The sequence below is a fragment of the Panthera uncia genome, chromosome C2 (assembly GCF_023721935.1).
Source record: "Panthera uncia isolate 11264 chromosome C2, Puncia_PCG_1.0, whole genome shotgun sequence".
In the NCBI taxonomy this organism is placed as follows: Eukaryota; Metazoa; Chordata; class Mammalia; order Carnivora; family Felidae; genus Panthera; species Panthera uncia.
Genome location: NC_064810.1, coordinates 146,117,136 through 146,137,720, shown reverse-complemented (window position 1 = coordinate 146,137,720; position 20,585 = coordinate 146,117,136). Strand labels below are relative to the sequence as shown.

Sequence of the window (20,585 nt, the reverse complement as noted above, 5' to 3'; positions counted from 1 at the left end):
TAAATGTGCTGAGAAAGTTCCCCAGTTGAGCCCCACTGTCGTCCACCCCCCCCCCCAACCCAGCATTATGTGAAGACAGTGTCATGTTGAGTCCGTGTGTTTTTAAATATCCTGAGTAATGGTGGTGGTGGGCAGCTCCGAGGGTCTTTGGGGGAAAAGATGATTAAATCCTTTTTTTCTCATGGATATATTACTCTTGAAGCAAGTTCCCAACTCCAAAAGGCAATGACAGGGATGCTTCTTTTCAGAACCGTCAGTGAACTCTCGTAGTTTCCTTGGTGATTCGTGACTCACTGAGCCCTCCCTAACTTTTTAAAGTGTGGATCTCAGTGGATCACTGGAATGGGAGCGTCGGTTCCAGCAGAGCGCCTGTCCCAGACCATGGATGAGTCGGGTGTGGCCATGGCTCCCACGGATCCATCCTAGAAGCCAAGCGGGGGAGGGAGGTTTCTTCCTGTCTTGACCCAATTGCTACACTGTCCAGCTCTCTTTACACCTTCGTCCTTGGGAATAAAGCCAGTTACTCGTGGTGGTCATTTTGAGGAGTGAGAGGAGGCCGACTCTTATCTGGGTGTCTGTCAGAAGGATTTTCTTACCCGGCCATTTCTCAGTTGAGTCTTTTGGCCCAGAGGCAGCCAGATCACTCTTCTTCCAACAGAAAAGGAAAATGGAAGGAAAGGCTGCTGATCTGTTCAAGGGTAGATCAGTGTTGATTGCAGTTACTTTCTAAATGTGTGTTGGGCAAAATACTTGCCTTTACCCTCCATTCCAGTGGGGATGCAAGGGAGAAGGCCACTGGGACAGAATTTACTGGGACAATTGCCATTTTCATAATCCCATTTTTAAAAATAGTTAGCAAAACGGGAATAAAAGGGACAGAAACCCAGAAATCACCTAGTTTAGGAAATCCAGGGTGTTGGGATTTCTAGTAGATGCCAATTTTGTAGTTAACTTGTTGACTCATTTCTAACTAGTTGGGTTCCTGGTCTCTGCAGGCTAGTCTGGAAATACAATTTGCCTTTGCTTATATATGCATCTTTAAACTTGCAAATTGAAATAGCCCCTTTATCTCCCAGTCCTGACCGCCCAGGTAGGAGTAGACACACAGCATTGCTTTGTCTCTCTTGTCATTTGAATCTTTAATGAGGGAAACTTCTAGGGAACTTTCCATACTAATAATAAGAGATGAGTCAAATGTTTTGAAGAAGATGCAAAATCATCATTTATGTCAGACTTACTGACTTGCACTTCAATTGCAAGGTTAGCACTAAAAAGTAATATACATATTTATATGGGTGGGAATATGGATTGCAAGACAGTTAGGACCCCTCTTTTAAAATTGGAATCAAGAAATAGCTTGATTCTCTTTTGTCTCTGAGGTTTAGGAGAGCTTTCTTCAGTGCTGAATAACCGTACCCTTCCCCTTTATCAGTTTTATTTTTTTTTTAATTTTTTTTTAACGTTTATTCATTTTTGAGACAGAGAGAGACAGAGCATGAACAGGGGAGGGTCAGAGAGAGGGGGAGACACAGAATCCGAAACAGGCTCCAGGCTCTGAGCTGTCAGCACAGAGACCGATGCAGGGCTCGAACTCACGGACCGCGAGCTCATGACCTGAGCCGAAGTCAGCTGCTTAACTGACTGAGCCACCCAGGCGCCCCCCCTTTATCAGTTTTAGTTCTGGAATCTTAACACACCATCTTCCTCCCCGCCTCCCCCAACCACACCGCATCACAGGAAGACCCCAAGGGTATAACAAGAGGCATGGGGCAGGGGCTTAGAATGATAAGAAGCTGGAGGGGTTGATTGCCCAGTACCTTAAAGTAAATTTTAGAGATTTCAAACAGCCAGCCCTCAACAAAGTGTAGCTTGGCCTTCGCAGAATTTACCAGATACACCCAGTGCCTACAGCTTAAGCTACAGTGTCAAACGATGTCATGGTGCCTACATTGGATGTGTCCCCCCTCTGAAACCTGGCATACTATGAAAATCACCCATTTATTTATCTATTAAAAAACTTTTTTTTTTTCTTTTTAAATTTTATTTTAGAAAGAGAGCACACAAGGAGAGTAGGGGCGGCGGGGGGGGGGGGGCGGCGGGGAGAGAGAGAGATCTCAAGCAGGCTCCATGCACAGCACAGAGCCTGACGTGGGGCTTGGTCTCACAACCCTGGGATCATGACCTGAACTGAAATCAAGAGTCGGATGCTCAACCAACTGAACCATCCAGGCTCCCCTCATCCTCCTTCTTTTTTTTAATTTCCTTTTTTTTTTTTTTTAAATTTGAGAGAGAGAGCGAGAGCAGGGGAGAGGGGTAGAGGGAGAGAGAGTCTCAAGAAGGCTCCATGCCCAGTGAGGAGCCCAACACGGGGCTCGATCCCGCAACCCTGGGATCATGATACCCATTTATTTATTTATTTATTTATTAAAAAAAAAATTTTTTTTTAACGTTTATTTATTTTTGAGACAGAGAGAGACAGAACATGAATGGGGGAAGGGCAGAAAGAGAGGGAGACACAGAATCGGAAGCAGGCTCCAGGCTCTGAGCCATCAGCCCAGAGCCCGACGCGGGGCTCGAACTCACAGACCGCGAGATCATGACCTGAGCTGAAGTCGGACGCTTAACCGACTGAGCCACCCAGACGCCCCGATACCCATTTATTTAAAGGGAAGATTCTCAGATTTACTCCAGACCCAGAGAGTTCCTGAGAAATCTGAATTTTTAGCACATGCTTTAGGTGGTTCTTTACATCGGGTGTGTGGGAAGCTATGCCAATGTCAGTGGAGACCATCTGCAGACATAGGGGTCTGGGAAATAATTCTTTAGATCTGTCACAGAATCTTATGTTGTTTCTTGGCTACACTGGTCACTTACGATTTTAAAAACTGTGAGACCCAGGGTGCCTGGGTGGCCCGATCAGTTGTGTGTTTAACTCTTGATTTTGACTCAGGTCATGATCCCAGGGTGGTGGGATCGAGTCCTGCATTGGGCTTCATGCTCAGCAGGGAGCCTGCTGAAGATTCTAAAAAACAAAATAAACCCGTGAGGCCTGTTTCTTTTTTAAAAGGCTTGGGTTCACGTGTGTGTCCTTAAGTTAAAGAGTGTACTTTTGTAACGACTCTAGAAGTAGGTAGAACACCACACAGTGCACGGGCATGGAGTTTCTGCTTGAGGCCTGTTTTGCGCCCCGTATGGCTATGTGGTTTGGGCACGTCCTGGGACCCACATCTGTGAGCCCGTCAACCCAGATGGCCCATCTGGCAAGTGGGGACAGCCACACTGACCAGAGCCATTGTGAAGAGTACAAGGAGCGTGAATAAAGGACAGTTGACCCTTGAACATCATAGAGGTTTGGGATGCCGACCCCCTCCCTGCCGCACGATAAAAAAAAAAATCTGCGTAGAACTTTTGGCTCCTCCAAAACTTAACTACTAGAATAGCCTACCATTGACTGGTAGCTTTATCAATAACATAAACAGTCGATTAAGGTGTTCTTACAATACAGTAAGCTGGAGAAAAGAAAAGGTTATTAAGAAAATCATTAGAGAAAATAGATTCACAGCACTGGATTGTATTTATCGAGAAGAAAATCCACGTGTAAGTGGACCCATGCAGTTCAAAACCATGTGGTCCAAGGGTCAACTGTAAAAGCTTTTTGTAAACAGTGATGTACTGGGCCAGTGCTTAATTTTATCTTCTCAGAGATAGTGTAGTTCTTTCTACAAATCCCTTTCATGGGGCACCTGCGTAGCTTAGTCGGTTGAGAGTCCGACTTGGGCTCAGGTCATGATCTCTCAGTCTGTGAGTTTAAGCCCCACGTTGGGCTCTGTGCCTACAGCTCAGAGCCTGGAGCCTGCTTGGGACTCTGTCTCCCTGTTTCCCTGTCCCTCCCTCACTCACGCACACTCACTGTCTCTCAAAGATAAACATAAAAAAAAAAAAAAATCCCTTTCAGAAGGTGAGTGGCATTTTGAACAAGGGTATAGTATCTTGACCATCCGTTTCTTGCTGTACTTTCTTTTGTGACTGTGCACCCTCTCTCCTCACTGAGCAGCATTACAGATGTGAATGTCCGGGCAGGAGGTGGTCTCACTCATGCTGATCTCATCATGGGGAAACCAGTGGATGGCTGAGGAAGCCTTTCTCTGGGCTTCTTACTCCATAGTGAAAAGTCCGTGGCAATACACGGGGGCGGTCACATGTGCTCTACTGCTCGGCTTCATTGCAGTGACCTCTAAAATGCCACTCCAAGGTAGGGGTGGCCATTTTGGGAGTAAAGTTTTGCTGGAGATATTTTAGGCATTAACTGAAAAGCTGTTACTAGGGGTGGGGTGCCTGGGTGGCCAAGTCGGTTAAGCATCCACCTCTCGGTTTCAGCTTGGGTCATGATCTCACGGTTTATGAGCTGTCATGGCGGAGCTTGCTTGGGATATTCTCTCTCTCTCTCTCTCTCTCTCTCTCTCTCTCTGCCCTTCCCTCACTCACACGGTCTCTGTCCCTCTCAAAACAAATAAGTAAAAATTAAAAAAAAGACTTTACCAGGTTTTTGATGATTTTCTAATGTCCTGCGCTCTGTGTCATACGATGCAAACAGGCCTCTGTGTTTTCATCTTGTGTTTATTGCAGGATGCACCTTTGACAGTGCAGGACGGCTCTTCCCTTTCCAAACAACAACCTTGTGAATGGCTCTTAAAGCGACTTGGGCGGGAAAAAAAAGAATTAAGTGTAAATGCATAACGTAACTGTCAGCTCTTCTCACTGGCTTGAGTAAAGTAGCGGTCATGTCCTTCCCAAGAAGTAGATGCAAGCCCAGAGCCCATGTTTCTCTTACTTATTTTTTTTAATGGCATAAGCGAGGTCCTTGGAGAAGGATCGTCAGTAACCGGCACCCTTAGCCAGGGCCGAGAAATGGAGGGAGGAGGTGCATGGAGCACTGAGAGAAGTCTGCGCTGTGGGTGGCCCTCGGAAGAGGACAAGGACACTCACGGCAGGAGAGTGCCGTGGGGTCAGGCGGGCAGGGGGCTGCAGCGGAGGCACAGGCTATGGAGGCCAGGAAGCGTACAGCCCGCGTCTCGAGACGAAGGGGCACCCTCTGGAGGGCTGGTGTCCAGTAGGACTTGTTGTGACACTGGCAACATTGTGCGGTGCTGTCCAGGATGGCAGCCACTGGCCACGTGTGGCTCTGGAGCACTGGAAACGTGGCTAGCGTGAAATCTTGAATTTTATTTAATTTTAATCAATTTAAATGTAAATGTAAATAGCGCCAGTGACTTGTGGCCCGTCTCAGGCATGGTGGAGCTTCAGGACAGTGACTTCTGTGATGGTATGTTGAGTAGATCTGAAGAGGGACACTCACAGAAGGATGCCCCTCCACCCTGCAAGAGGGGACACCTTCCACTTACAGCCTTCCTGTCCAGCGTTCCCAGGGAAGGTCCAGAACTCAGTCCCTGCCGCCCTGCCCGGGGCCCCAGTGTCTGCTCCTTGCCTCTGGGACGGCAACACCTTTGCTACGTGACTCTTCTGGGGCTGAGCTCCTGCAGCTTCACATCCAGAGGTCCAGGGTCTCCCACTTGGCACAGGGATTCCTGGGCTTTCTTGCTTTGGCTTTTGGAGAGATTACTCTGTCAGAGAAGATGCTCTTGGGCCCGTGTCTGCCTTTAACCTTGAAATGAACGCAGATGTGGATGAGGTTTGAGAATTCCTTCACATCCCTGCAGGGTGGGGAGGGAGGAGAGATTTGGGGTGGGGGGCGGGGAATATCCTGAAGGACTAAACCCAGGCATATGAGGTGACATGAAGAGTCCAGGATGGTTTTGTGTTCAAAATGCCGTGTCCTAAATGCTTACTATGTAATATGTGTAGACTTGGGCTTCATTTGTTAAAGGTAGCCTAGATTTGAGTTAAAAGCTGAGTATAAGCAACTTGGTTATGAGTCATCACTGAGAGTATTTTCAACTACATGAAATCAGCTTTTGTTTTCATTTACACACACCGTGGCCCAGCACAGTATCCTACACGTCTTATAGTCGGCCTTATATTTGCTGAATGAATAATGCTCCCTCTGTCCCTCCCTCCCTTGCCAGGGTTTCAGACTCACCGTCGTTTGAATTGAATCAGGCCCAATTTGATGCCATTTATTGAAATTAAGTGGCATTTTTTTTTCTCCTGAGCGTGTATCCTCATAAACATTGTGCTGAAAGCTAATGCAGATTTTCAAAATGCGATTTTAAACTCCCTGCCACTGAATTTCTGCTAAGCCTCCTTTTTACAAAGAACACATTTTTAATGTTATAAAATGTAGTAATCATCTTCAGGTTCCAAAATATTAACCAGACAATGCATATGTCTCTAGGGTTTCATTTTTAAATAGCACTTTTGTCATATTCTGATTTTCTATTTCAGGCACTCGTGTGGTCTTAAATTCGTTTTTATGGAGGTAGCGATTCAATGCAGCAGACATTTTTAGCTTACCAAAACAGGATCTTCAGCCTTAAGGATCCAAAGATGAATGAGACCTAGGGCCTGAGCCTGTGCAGAGAATTCTTTATAAAGGTCTTGCCTCTGCTGAAAGCCTCCCTCTTGGTTACCTGGGGGAGGTGAATCGGAGGGAGGTGGAATAGGTCTCCTGATGTGGCTTTTAGGAGCCGGGAGACCTGCCACAGTGTAGCTGGGAGGCAGCTGAAGCCCAGAAATCACAGAATGTGCCGTACTTTTAGATGCCAGCGCTCAGGGCCACCTTCCAGTGGGTTTGATGGAGGGACCTGCCATTTTCACTGTTAAAGGCAAAATTAAGCAGTACAGAGGAATTGGTATTGAGACACACAATTAAACTGGATTCTTCTTCCAGGCAATGTTGTAAGCTATTAGGCTTTAGATTATTTTCCCCCTTATCCCAGCAATTAGAATTTACGGATTTGACTGTGAATATGCAGATTTAGGATGAGAGTGGGGGTTATCAAATGCAGATTTAAAAAGAGCAGATGCAATGTATTATTACCAAAGAAAGATTGAATTAATCTTAAAACAGGTAATGGTTACTGCCATGTGTTTGTTTTTTTTTTTTTAATTTTTTTTTCCTTCTGCTAGAAATGAGAATGATCACTTCCTTTCCCATTCAGCACTGTGTCAGGCTGTTGTCAAAGTCCGCTGGGTCTCAGCTTCTGGAGCGTGCTCACCGAAAACCTCCCATCTGAGGGCATTGTGCAGTTATTTACCAGGGCAGCTCTTCTTCTAGGGTCCCACCTGTAGACAGGTGCACCTGCTTAAGGCTTTCTTGGTATCACCCTGTGCAGTTGCTGCGAAACTTCCAGGGAGCTACCATTTCCTCACTGCTTCCTGGGGGAGGAGAAGTGGGGAGGGGCATCTGGAGGTGGAGAGCTTGCCTGTGGTCCTCCACCTGCCTGTCCACCTCCCCCTCTGAATCCACAGCACCTGGCACGGTCGCCCTGGGGCAGGCAGGGCATTCCCGTTCTGGCAGGTGCTTCTCCCTCTCCTGCCCCCACCCTGTCCCTCCTCTCTGCTCCTGGGAACCACCCCCTTCCGGGTCTGTCCTGGGTGACGCTGGGCCAATGGCCCTGTGTACACCCTCCACTCTAGCTCAGCCAGGGCACGTCCTCGGCCCCGTCCAGGGCCCAGCGTGTGCCCCAGGGGCCCGGGCTCCAATGGCTCCTCTGGGCAGACAGCTGGGAGCTCCCCCAAGAACAGCCCCTTAGGGCAATGTTTTGGCTTTGGGGTGACTTCAGCAATGTCCCTGAGAGACGTGGGAAGGGAAGAAGAGTGTTTTGAGTACGACTACCAAGATGAAGAGAGGAAGCCCACCAGCGAGCGGCATGAAAGCCTGGACCTCTTGGAAGAGGGTAAATTCGTACTTTGTTCAAACTGACCCTTTCCCTGTTAGTGTCTAAGTACGCCTGGCTGTTTCACTGATCTCACAGCACTCTTTTATTTCTCTATTGAGGTATAACTTCAAGCACACAGATCTTACGTCGGTGGATGGCTTGTGATGACCCCCTTGTAAAACCACATGTCGTATGTCTGGCACCCTGGGAAAGCCCCTTGTGCCCCAGGAGGGAGACAATTGTCCCGAGTTCTATGACCTGAGATTTATTTTGCTCCTTTGTTCTTGATCTAGACAGATGGAATCAAACAGGGTGCATTATTTTGACTGGTTCCTGTTGCTTGACTGATTCATACATGTTGTTGCAAATATCAGTTAGTTGTCTTTTTGCTTTGTGTGTATGTGTGTGTGTGTATGTGTGTGTGTGTATGTGTGGCATTCCAGTACTCTGCTTTAAGAGTTTTGGTTGTTTTCTTGTGACTGAACAGGTTTTGGTAAATTAGCAAGAGACTGAGTCATTATTATTATTATTTTTTTTTTTTTAATTTTTTTTTTCAACGTTTTTTTTTTTTTATTTATTTTTTGGGACAGAGAGAGACAGAACATGAACGGGGGAGGGGCAGAGAGAGAGGGAGACACAGAATCGGAAACAGGCTCCGAGCCATCAGCCCAGAGCCTGACGCGGGGCTCGAACTCACAGACCGCGAGATCATGACCTGGCTGAAGTCGGACGCCCAACCGACTGCGCCACCCAGGCGCCCCTGAGTCATTATTATTTAAAAAAAATTTTTTTTTAAAAACATTTGTTTATTTTTGAGAGAGAGACAGAGTGCGAGTTGGAGAGGGGCAGAGAGAGAGGGAGACACAGAATCCAAAGCAGACTCCAGGCTCTGAGCTATCAGCACAGAGCCCAACACAGGGCTCGAACTCATGAACAGTAAGATCATGAGTGACCTGAGCCGAAGTCGGAGGCTCAACCGACTAAGCCACCCAGGCGCCCTGAGACTGAGTCATTATTAAATAAAGTATGTTTTTGTGCTGGTGTTGCTTATCTTTAAAAAGTCATTAATCACTGATTTGAAACAGGGATTTTTATTTTTTTTTTTTAATTTAGGATTCTTTCAAATGGAAAAGTACAAGGCTGACTTTGAAGTCACCTGGGGACCCACCTTCGGGCTCTGTTAGAGGGACACTGGTTCTGGAGAAGTGAGGGTGTTAATTCAATGAGAGGCCCAGATGCTCACTGGGAGTTTCCTAGTTGGGCTTCTGGGGCTTTTGCCCGCAGTGCAGAGAAAGGGATTTTGGGGGTGCAGCAGAATGTTTAAACAGTGACTGCATGTATGTTCTTTAGGTCTTGAGGAAAAACAGTCTGAATACCTTTACAAAGTTCTGCTCTGAAATGGTTTATCTTCATGTCTCAACATAACTTTTATTTTAAAAGTTATTTATAGGGGCGCCTGGGTGGCTCAGTCTGTTGAGCGTCCAGCTTCAGCTCAGGTCATGATCTCACAGTTGATGAGTTCAAGCCCCGTGTCGGGCTCTGTGCTGACAGCTCAGAGCCTGGAGCCTGCTTCGGATTCTGTGTCTCCCTTTCTCTGCCTCTCTCCTGCTCATGCTCTCTCTCTGTCTCAAAAACAAAGATAAACATTAAAAAAAATTTTTTTAAGTTATTTATAATTGGCCTTATCAGAAGTGTTTTCGTTTGAGAAAAACATTCTGTCCTAAAAACAGTAACATTTTACCACAGGACAGTTAAAAGCTTTAAACTGGAGAAAGCGGGGGAAGGGAAGAGCTGGCAGAGAGATGGGGGTCTCCAAGCTGAGGCCTCAAACCCCGCCTGGCCCTTTCACGAAGGAGCTGGTATAGGAATGGCCGGCCGGTGGGGACTGTGCATTAGTCAGCTTCCTGCAAGTACTCAGGAAAAAGGCATCCACCTGCTCTCATAGAGCTAGGGCCAGCCCAGGTTTCCCTGGATCAGCTGGTGTCCCTTCCAGCCCCCGTGTCCCCACATCACCTGGGAGCCTGTTGGAAATGCAGATGCTCAGGCCCCAGACCCACCGAGTCAAAACCCACCTTTTAACGAGATCTTCAGGGGATTCCTGTGCATATGAAAATATGAGATGAGCAGTTGCCATAAGCAGAGTGAGATGAGTTTAGAAACCAGTCACAGAACCATATGATTCTAAATTAAAGGCTATACAAGATTCTGGAACAGTGTCTTAGAGCCTAGTCAAGAGAAGAAAACATTTTGTGTTGTATATATTTCATCTATCCCTATTTTTAACTTGAAGAAAAAAACTGGGAGCCAGATGATGGTGATGAGAGCCAGTGTTTATTGTGCTCTTACTACGTGCCAGGCACTGTTCTGAGTACTTCATGTGGATTTGTGCATTTGATCCTTCAAACAGCCAGATCAGAGGTTAAGTGCTATTATCATTTCCATTTCACAGGCTTGTAAGAGGAAACTTAAGTTAACTTGTCCAGAGTCACAGAGCTAGTAAGTGGTTTCAGCCTATGTAGAACAACTGAAGAGCCCTCTGCTCTTAAATCACGATGCTAGCAGTTCTCAAAGTGGGGCCCCCCCACCCAGTAGCACCAGCATCACCCAGGATTGTGTTAGAAATGCACATTCTGGGGCCCTGCCCCAGACCTGCTGAGCCAGGCTCTCTGGGGTGGGGCCCAGCAGACTGGGTTTTAACGTGCCCTCTGGCTGATTCCAACGCATATTGTCCCACACATTGTCCCGTGCTGGTCTACATTTCAGAGATAACCGTGGGTGTTGGTTGGCCACCCCCTCGGGAGTTTCCCAGGCGTAATCTGAAACCTCCTTGGGCAGGGAGAGGTGAAGGAGGAGGCCGGCCACTCCAGCTCTGTAGGTGGCAGTTCAGTAAGCAGAGGGAACCCACGTAAGGACGAGGCTTGTCCTGGGCGGGCAGCAGCAAGACTGGATCTGTGCAGCCACCTGCCAAACCTTAGAAGTATGTTTAGAAAGAGGCCCTAACTGGGTACGGCCACGTTGGCCGCTCGGGTGTTCGCAGCCCATCGCCATCTCAAGGCTGTGTCCTTGGCGCAGCCTCTGGGAGCGGGAAAGGCGAGCAGAACCCACATTCCAAGGAGGGTGTGGGGAGGCTCCAAGTGGCCGACTCCCGCTCACAGGTCAACTGGAGGTCGCATCTTTTTGTTGACATCCCCCAACACAGGGTCCCTACTCTATGATCACATTTGAGAGGGGCACTGCTTTGTATTTGGCATCTTAGGATAGACTTACATTCTCTTTTGTTTTTTCCCTTCCCATCGCCTTCCTTTCTTCAATAAAATGTTTAGCTGTCCTGTAAGGGGGGAGGGGGTGACGTGTTCATAGTAATTTTAGGACAGTAAGCTCGAAAGAAAGACACTTTATAGCCAGTGTGCTCAGTTTTCTTCGTCAGAGAAAATTCATGAGACTGGCTCCCGGCCTGAAGGAAGTCTGGAGCATAGGTTGGAAGATAGAGGTTTGTTTTGGAAGATTTGGGTTCTGTGCAGTCCTGTGTCCCAGAGCAAGCCCGGCGCTGGGCAGGACCCTGCTTTTCTCCGACATTGTCTTGAGTTCATGGGCCAGCAAGTCCCGTGTATGGAAGACAAATGCTCTTGAATAATGAAATTATGTGCAGGACGTGGACGTGACTGCGTTCCCTGGATTCTGAGCTGGTTTAGGTGCTTTTCTTCCCTGTTGACTGATGTCAAAGAGGTGATTTTGGCTGACCACTGAAGGACAGAATCAGTATTTGGGTTGCTCTGATAGCTGTGAATACATGAGACATGTGTTTTCTCCCAGTCACCTTGTGGGGGTGATGGGTACTTTGTAATGTCACCCTCTCACCTTCAAAGCAGCCTTTGCAATGAGTGCTATTCCCATTTGCAGTCAAAGCGACTGAGGCTCAGCTCGGCTGTCCCTGTCCAGAATTCTACCGCCGTCACCCTGCCTGGGGTCTACCTTCCACTGCACCCAGGCACGAGGTGCTGATGGGGTCGAAGGCCCCTTCTGGCCGTTCTAACCCACGAAGTGGGTGCTCACAGGGAGGCGGGGCTCCCAGGAGAAGCAGCTGTGAGAGGCTCTTTGGCTCTTACCGTCCTCAGGGAGAGAAAGTGTCTGGGCTCTGTGTCTTCTGGCCACCGAGAACTTGCACAGTGCAGACACAGAACTGACCTCAAGCAGCTTCGTCCCGTGTGGCGGTCTTGGAGCAGGGCCCTGCTTGTTTGCCCCAGCCCCCTCTGCTCCGTGTGAGGTCAGGCAGGAAGCCGGTCTCGGTGCTGCTGGGAGTGAAGGGCACTGGCACCAGCATCAGGAGGACACTGACGAAGATGAACTTCGGTGGTCGCTTCCTTGTGGTTTGCTGTGTGGCAGATTCCCACCGCTTTCTCGAGGGCATGCCTCGGGAAGCCTGATCTCATGATTTTTCCTCACCCGGACACTCCTGAGGCTGTTACCCGACTGCAAGATTCCCTCCCCGATTCCTGGCAGGCAGCAGGATTCGGAAAGAGCACATGGAATTCTCTGGGGGTTACCGAGTGCTCTCGTAGCAGGTTTTGGTTTTCTGAGCCCGCAGGCTGCAGGCGAGCAAGTGTCCTGTCCTCAGAGGTGGCTCCTGGTGGCCAGGGTGTGAGTGGCCACGTCGGTCTTTTGCACAAAGGGCCATTTTCAGGTGATGAGCACTAACCAGAAATTATCATCTGGAAAAGCAGAGATGGAGAAACACCAGTTGGCAGTGGGAACCTACCTGGAACTTGGTGGAGAGCCTGGGGCCCGCGTGACTGTGCATAGCTGCACCCTGCTGGGTCATTCAAGTTCTTCGGCTGGGCCCATGGTGAAGCCTGAGAGGCAGCACAGACAGCGGATTCCTCCAGTTTGAGGAGGAAATCGCGGGCTGCTGGCGGAGGGCCAGGCTGCGTGGAGAATGGCTGAGGCGGGGAGGCGGGGGAGGTGTGTGATGTCTGCCCTGGAGAAGGAGCTGTCAGGGTCCCGCCTTGGTGTGTGTGTGTGTGTGTGTGTGTGTGTGTGTGTGTGTGTTGACACGGTGTGGCCAGCAGCACACGAGGGCGCTATGTAGGACTCTCTCCTGTAGGGTTACGATCAGGAAGGAGGTGACCCGGCTTATCAGTCCTGGCGTCAGCACTGTGTGCTCGTGGTGTTGATTACCTGGGTCTCCAGCCTGGGGTTTGGTTGTTGGTATCCATGGCTACCCCACGCAGGCCTCCAGTGATGTCAGTTGCTCAGGGTGGTTCTCTTACTGGAGTACAGGTACCCGCATAGCCCCAGGGCTGGCCACGGGCAAGGTTCACCCAGAGCCTTTGTTATTTTGGGGTCCTCTTGCTGCTCTGCCCACTTCTGGCACCTGCCCCCTTCCCCCTTGCCGCCCCGTCTTCTTGTATCCGAACTCCCAACGGCATCTCTCACTTGGCCCTTCCTGCTTGCTCCTCTGTATTCTAATTTATGTGTGCATCTTACCAGCTCAGCTTGACAGTGGGAGTCATGTATTTACTCAGGAGACAGTGGCTAAGAGTGCCAACTTGGGGGTCAGACTGATCAGGCCCTCCCATAATAGCCCTGTGACCTTGGACAACGTGGACGGCCGACAGTAATACTTTTCTCCTAGGATGATTGTAAACACTGAAGGAGATGATAGCTATCCCACACTTGGCAGAGTGCCAGCACGTGGTGAGCAGTCATAATTGGCGATCACCAAGCAAGCCCTCTTTAGATATCCTGATCACGAACGGCCACCATAGATCAACACTGAGTGTTCCGGTCTAGGGCGGGGTGGCTGTTTATGGCCTCTAATAGACCAGGCCCAAGTCCTTGGTTATGTCCTTGGACAAGCCACTTGGCCTCTCCCTGTCTGGTGTGTTAAATGTGGCTCATACTGGTGTCATGGAGCTGTTCTTGGTTTTAAGTAAATGTTTGTAAAATGACCAGGGTGGCGGCTGGCATGACAAATACACTCAAGACTCATTTCCTTTCTCTTTCGCTGCCTCTTCAGTAACCTGCCACGGTGCTCTGCTCTCAGCCCACCTCGGAAGGGGACTTGAGCCAATAACATAGTCACACTAAAATTTCAGTTAATGATGCTGGTGAGCAGTTAAATGTCGCCACAGCTGTACGATCAGGTCTCTGCTCTTGGCAGTGCTGTCCCTCTCCCACCTCCCAGTGCGCAGACCGGGCTCCACGCGGGCGCAGGCAGTGGCCGAACCGACTGCTGTTGTAGTGGGCTGGCCTCTGCCACCACACTGTCCCAGAGGCCGCCTCAGTGGCCGCCGTGGCAAACCAGCACCTGTTCACCCAGGTGTCTGTTTGCTTCCGGCTGGAGACCACAGCTACTTACCAGTTGATGCCTTTCCTTTGAACACAGCTTCTTTCTTAGCAATCTCCCACCTCGTCATCGCTTTGTGTTACTTTAGACTTGAGATGGCCCTTTTCCAGATGGCTTCTTCCCTCCACCCCCCAAAAGCTGGGAGGACAAGGGAGGTGACTCTCTGGGACATTTGCTTATTTGGGGGTGATAAGCTCTCCACCAGGGTTTCATGTTTTCACCTCTCTCTGGGGTGTCGGTTAGACGTGAGCCTTTCTTTCCCAAGACTGGTCTGTGAGAATACAAAATCTTCCCTTTTTTTGAGTACCAATTATGTGTTGGGCCCCAAATAAGACTCTGCTGCCTTCATGTGCCTTACATAACCCAGGTAGGCGGGGGCATGGGACTTTTGTAAGAATTACGTGTGGGGCGCCTGGATGGCCCAGTTGGTTAAGTGTCCGACTTCGGCTCAGGTCATGATCTCATAGTCTGTGAGTTCAAGCCCTGTGTTGGGCTCTTGTGCTGACAGCTCAGAGCCTGGAGCCTGCTTCAGATTCTGTCTCCTCTCCCTGCCCGTACCCCACTCGCACTCTGTCTCTTTCTCTCTCAAAACTAAATAAGCATTAAAAAAAAAAAAAAAAAAAAAAAAAGAACATTCATTATGGCTCTAGCCATTTTTGATGGGTGGGTCCTCACCCTGTTCTTCCACACCCTCTACAAGGGCTGTGTCAAAATAGTTCTTTTTTAAACCAAATAACGTGTGTCTTCTGGGTCATAGTGGTTAACCCACTTGGGCTGTTGGGCTGATTGTGAAGGTGGATATTGAAGGACAACAGCTAAGCCCGGGCTGAGGCTGTCCTTTGGGAAAAGGATGGACGTGTCATGCCTGGGAGGAGACTCCAGAGTCACTCTTTTCAAAAACCGGAGAGAGGCGGCTCTTGGTTTACCTACAGATGTGTACTATCTGAGCACATTTTAGTGACGGTTCTCTAACTGAAAATAACCTAGTCTCTGTGGGGTGCACTGGTACGTTTGTGTGCCTTTTATCAGGGCTCATTCTGAAGTGGGTGATCGCTCCTCCTGAACAGTTTTGCTGTCTGAGAACCCCGCTGTGGTCTGAGGAAGGCTCAGTCAGGGACCGAGATAACAAGACAGTGCCTCTGCAATGCCATGTCATGGGGCAGCGGTTGGGGTACAGTAAATGTAGCCCCCGAATGCTTGAGTGTCGTTCGCTAACTTAAAGCCTTGAGGTACAACCTGCTGCCATAAAATTCAGCTCTTTTAACTGGACAGTGTAATGACTTTTAGTGAATTCCGAGTTGTACGACCGTCACCATAGTTTAGTTTTATTTATTTAGTCTTTTAGAGAGCGAGGGAGAGAGAGTGCACATGCATGCTGTAGCGAGGGACGTAGAGAGAGAGAGAGAGAGAGAATATCTTAAGCAGGCTCCGTGCTTAGTGTGGAGCCCAACGCAGGGCTCCATCCCACGACCCTGGGATCATTACCTGAGCCAGAATCAAGAGTCGGACACTCAACTGACTGAGCCACCCAGGTGCCCCCACCACAGTTCAGTTTTAGAACATTTGTATCCCCTCCCTGTGTGAGCTCCCTCACCCCTGTTCACAGCTAATCCCATCCCCACTCCCAGCCCCCAGCAGCCACTTACCTGCTCTCTAATCGGCCCGTATCGGGTACTGAATAGGAATGGGATCCCACAGAGTATGGTCTTTTGTGCCTGGCCGCTTCTGAGCATCAAGTTTTTGAGGTTCCTCCACGTTGCAGCGTGTATCAGTACTTATTTATTCATTTAGAGAAAGTTTCTTTATTTATTTAGAGAGAGAGGTGTTAGTGTGCAAGAGAGGGGGAGAGAGAGAATCCCAAGCGGGCTCTGAACCGGCAGTGCGAAGCCTGACGCGGAGCTCGATGCAACGCACGATGAGATCATGACCTGAGCCAGTTGAGCCACCCAGGCACCCCAATGCTTCGTTCCTTTTTACAGACTGCGCAGACATACCCCATCTCGTGTATCCGTTCACCAGTAGAGAGTCATTTGTGTGTTTCCACGTTCTGGCTTATAACGGGGAATGCTGCTGCGAATATTCGTGTACAAGTTTTGGGTGGACATAGGTTTTTATTTCTCTTGGGTAGAGGCCTAGGGGAATTTTTTTTTTGAGAGAGAGTGAGAGAGTGCAGGCAGGGAAGGGGCAGAGAGAGAGGAAGACATAGAATCCGAAGCAGGCTGCAGGCTCTGAGCTGTCAGCACAGAGCCCAGCGTGGGGCTCGAATTCACGGACTGTGAGGTCGTGACCTGAGCCGGAAGTCGGAGGCTTAATCGACTGAGCCACCCAGGCGCCCTGAGGCCCAGGGGACGGTTAAAGTCTGTGACCTCAGGCAAGTCCTGTGACTTTCAGAGCCTGAGTTTCGCTGCCAGAAAGTTCGGAGACCCATGCCTCTAGCCCACCCGCCCTGTGTCTGGGCGCGACACGCAGGGATTGCGGCCCTGCGGCTGAGTCAGAACAGCCATTCAGAGATGCCCCCCTCGTCAGAATGCTTTGCCAAGCTGCCCCGTCTGGATGACTGCTAGCCATCTTCCACGGGAAATCTTCCCAGCAGGAAGACGGGCGTTGGGGAGGAGCAGAAACTCCCCAGATGGAGGAGCAGGAGAGGGACCGTCCCTGCAGAAGGAAACGGGGGCACACCTGGAACCAAGCCAGACATCCGAGAGTGGTGTCATAGGGAGGGCTGAGCCGTGATGGAGAATGGGCATGGGGGCGGCGAGGAGCCGGTATGGATGGTCCCTGGATGATTTATGTATCGAGGCTGCTGCTTGTGGGCAGTGGCAGAGCTGGTGAGGGTTTTTAAGTGGAGCATTGACAAATCAAATTCTAAAGCATGTAGACAAAGCTTTAAATAAAGGACGTTTATTCTGTAATGCCTGGAAACTTAGCAGCGGTGGTGACTCATTTAGAATTTCATGGGGATCTTTTCATCTTTGGCTTTCAGGTTCTGAACCTCCCACCCCTTGCCAGGGGCAGGGCAGACAGTAACTAGGTATTAGGTTTACTTCCTGGAGGATCAGGGGCCAAATGTAGGGATGCTTTTTCAACTGACGGCTGCTGTTACCGGTCCGAGAGAGAGGGGGGATAATCTACCGCTTTGTGGACCATGCTTTTCTCTGATACTTGAGTGCCAGCTCCTGTCTCCACTGGGCGTATCGAAAGTTTATTCAATATTGTATGGTTGTTATAATAAATATTACAGAAAATAAAATTTACTTTAAAAAAAAAAAAGCTAGTGCTAAGGTACAGAAGATAAAAGGAGAAATTATCGGGGAAGGGGACTAGAATCGGGTTCTAAAAAAAAGTTGAAAAACAGTGCTCTAGGTAATTAAAGAAATGACCTGTGAATAAGCTAGAACACACGGCCAAACTACCCAAAGGTGCAAATGTAATGGGCAGTCGTGAATATCTTCCCTCCGTTCATGGATGTTGGCTACTTGGTCTTAGTGTTACAAGGGAGCAGTGTCCCCTGAGGTCTTGGGATACACACACACTTATGTATATAGGTGTATAATTTTATATATGTGTGCATTTATGTACGTGTACACCTTCACACATACTTCTATGTGTGCAAAATATTCATTCACTTATTTGCTCCATACGTATGTAAAACTGACATAGGAGAAATGTTCTCAAAATTAGGTTAAGAAATGATGAGAGCAGGGGCGCCTGGGTGGCTCAGTCAGTTAAGCGTCCAACTTCCGGTCACCATCTTGCGGTTTGTGAGTTCGAGCCCCACGTCAGGCTCTGTGCTCACAGCTCAGAGCCTGGAGCCTGCTTCAGATTCTGTGTCTCCCTCACTCTCTGTCTCTCCCCTGCTCATGCTTTGTCTCTCTCTCTCTCACTCACTCACTCTCTCTCTCTCTCTCACTCAAAAATAAGTAAAAGGTAAAAAAAAAAATTAAGAAAAATGATGAGAGCTAACTGTTGACATAACTTTAGGGGAACCATTTCACCAAAATGCAGCACATAAATGGGAAGTGAGGGCTGCTAACAAGAGTTTCTCTGAGAAGTCTGATAAGGCCAAAATGTCAAGGGGGTCTTGTCAAGCCTGTTAATGTGACGAGAAGACACAGGTTCACAGGTTGTGTGCTGGGACCTTCTTGCCCTCCACTTCATCAGTCAGGCCTCCTGAGTTGTGCCTCTGGCTCCCTGCTCTGGCCGCCCTACTGCCTGCACAGCCTCTGCCCTCTTCTCCCGCTCCTGCCCCAGGGCTCCTTCAGATGGCCACTTCCGATCTGTCCCTGGAGAACCGCACCCCCACCCCCACCCCCAGTCCCCAGCCCCATTGTTTTCTTCCCTGTGGGGATTTCTCTTGGGCCTCAGGTCTTTACCCCCGAGCCTCTCACTTGGCTGCATCTCCTTGGCATTAGGCAAGGACTCATTTCTATTCAGGGCCTGCTCTCTGTGGATACTGGGGATTTCTTGGCTGAAGATGGCTGCCAGCATTTATCCTCAAAATCGTTTTGGGCACGGTTTAATTTGCATCAAGTTTGCATTCCTGATTTTCAGCCAGAGCACCCCGCCTCCCTTCTGATCTGCACCTTCAGTTAGCTGACAACCCAGTGCGGGCCTCCCTGTCTCTGCTCAGCCGGCCCCGGGGCCACTCATTCGAATTTGGCTTCATGATTCTACCTGCCCACCCAAGGATTGGCACTCAACCCTTTTCTCACTGCAGATCGGATTCTTCCTAACCACAGTTTAGTACCTCCAGCTCCCGGGAGGACATTCCTGCTGTGGGCTGTGCACGGCCCTCTGCCTGGCACACACATGATCCCGTGGTGACCTTAGCCGCTGTCCCCTTCGCCAGTGACTGTGCTAGGGCAGCCCCAGCATGCTTCTGAGCTTCTGTCTCACCTGCCTGTCTTGCCCGGGGACCCTAGGCCTAGGAAGTGGAGTGCCTTTGTCCCCTCTGCCCCAGCGAGAAGCCCAGATCCTATCTTTCTGATTTACCACCCACCCTGTCTTCTCTCGTAACTCTCTCAAGAAAAGAGACCACTTCTCTCCACTTTTGCAGCCACTTAGAATTTCCTTGGATTTGTCAACAGCTTTGACCACCTCTACCCCCACCTCCCACCATTTCTCTGTGCTGGAGGGAGAATCGTTCCTGAAATACAGCTTTTATGTAGACACTCCCCCTTTGAGAACCCTCCAGTGGCTTCAGTTGTCCCATTATTAAAGTCCAGAGTCCCTAAAGGGACTTGCCAGGTCTCACACACCCTAGGCCCCTGCCCAGGAATGCCCCGATGGGGAACCTGCCCGTTTTCTGTGTGTCCTGGAAGGGCTAGTCTCCTGCCCTTCTCAGCACAGAGCCTGGCGCACGTTTGGTACACGTTAGTTTGACACTGTTAGAGGTGTCCTAAGTGTCCACTCTATCTGCTTTGCTACTGTTGGTGTATTATACTTCTTTTTCTAGAACTTGGACCCTACCTTTATCATGTTGTTGTAGAGGTTTATGGCTGTCCTTTTTTTTGAACATCCTTTGAGTGGAAGTGGATTGATTGGGTAGTGCTCCCTTGGTCAGAACTGGAGCCTCCATTTGGAATACTGTTCCCGTGGAGAGAGAAACAGGACCGTGGTTTATTGGACATTGAGTATCTGGAAAGCTGCTTGGAAAGTGCAGCCCGTACTTGTCTTACTGTTTAAAGGCCTCACTAGCTATTTTCCCACCTCATTGTTCTCACTCCTGCCCCTCTCATTTCTTGGAAGAGGAAACCGAAGACACAATTACAGGGCTTTTCCAGGGCCTCATGACCTTGGTAGAGTGTCCTATGAAAACCTAAGCCTCGGAGTCCTGGCACCAGAGATCTTTCCCCTATACCACAGATGTTTCTTGCTCTGTTTATGCTTCCAAGAATTGTTGATTTGTGCCAGCCTCAGCCTTGACCTTGGATCCTTTATGGTTCCCCCCCTAACTTAGTTAGGACAGGAGCCAAATTGGCCTAGGTGCAGTCCTTACCTTACAACCTCATTTGCTGTGACCTCAGTCGGGTCCTTAACTTCTCCCGGCAACAGTTTTCTCATCTGTGGAATAGTCACAACAGCACATACCCTTCAGGGGTGTGGTGAGGCTTAAGGAAAAAGCTCCTTAAATCCCAGACATAGAAGGGACTTTATAAATGTTAACTATTGCCCTTGCTGGGAATCTCGTCTTCGTCTTCCTCTTGTCTTCTCCTTTGTCTTCCTCTTCGTCTTCCCCCTCCCCCTTCCTCCCCCTCCGCTTTCCTCCCCTTCCCCCTCCCCCCTCCTTCCTCCCCCCCTCCTTCCTCCCCCCCTCCTTCCTCCCCCTCCCTCCTCTGCAACCCCTCCCCCCCTCCCCCTCCTCCCAGTTCTTTTTTTTTTTTTTTTTTTTTTTTCATCTT

The 20,585-nt window shown here is 49.3% G+C and overlaps 1 protein-coding gene across 12 annotated transcripts in view; it reads left to right on the top strand.

Annotated features, from left to right (window-relative positions):
• TRAK1 (trafficking kinesin protein 1) overlaps positions 1–20,585 on the top strand; it is a 158,550-nt gene that overhangs the window by 57,947 nt on the left and 80,018 nt on the right. For 4 of the 12 annotated variants that reach the window (XR_007457566.1, XR_007457567.1, XM_049629932.1 and 1 more), the window contains exon 1: positions 2,100–7,856. The exons of the other annotated variants lie outside the window; for them this stretch is intronic. Coding sequence is in view for 2 of the 4 variants with exons in the window: in XM_049629932.1 (XP_049485889.1) it covers positions 7,745–7,856 (112 nt within the window). In the remaining 2 variants the exon portion in view is untranslated. Of the gene's footprint in view, positions 1–2,099; positions 7,857–20,585 lie in introns of those variants that run through there. 12 annotated transcript variants of the gene reach the window in all.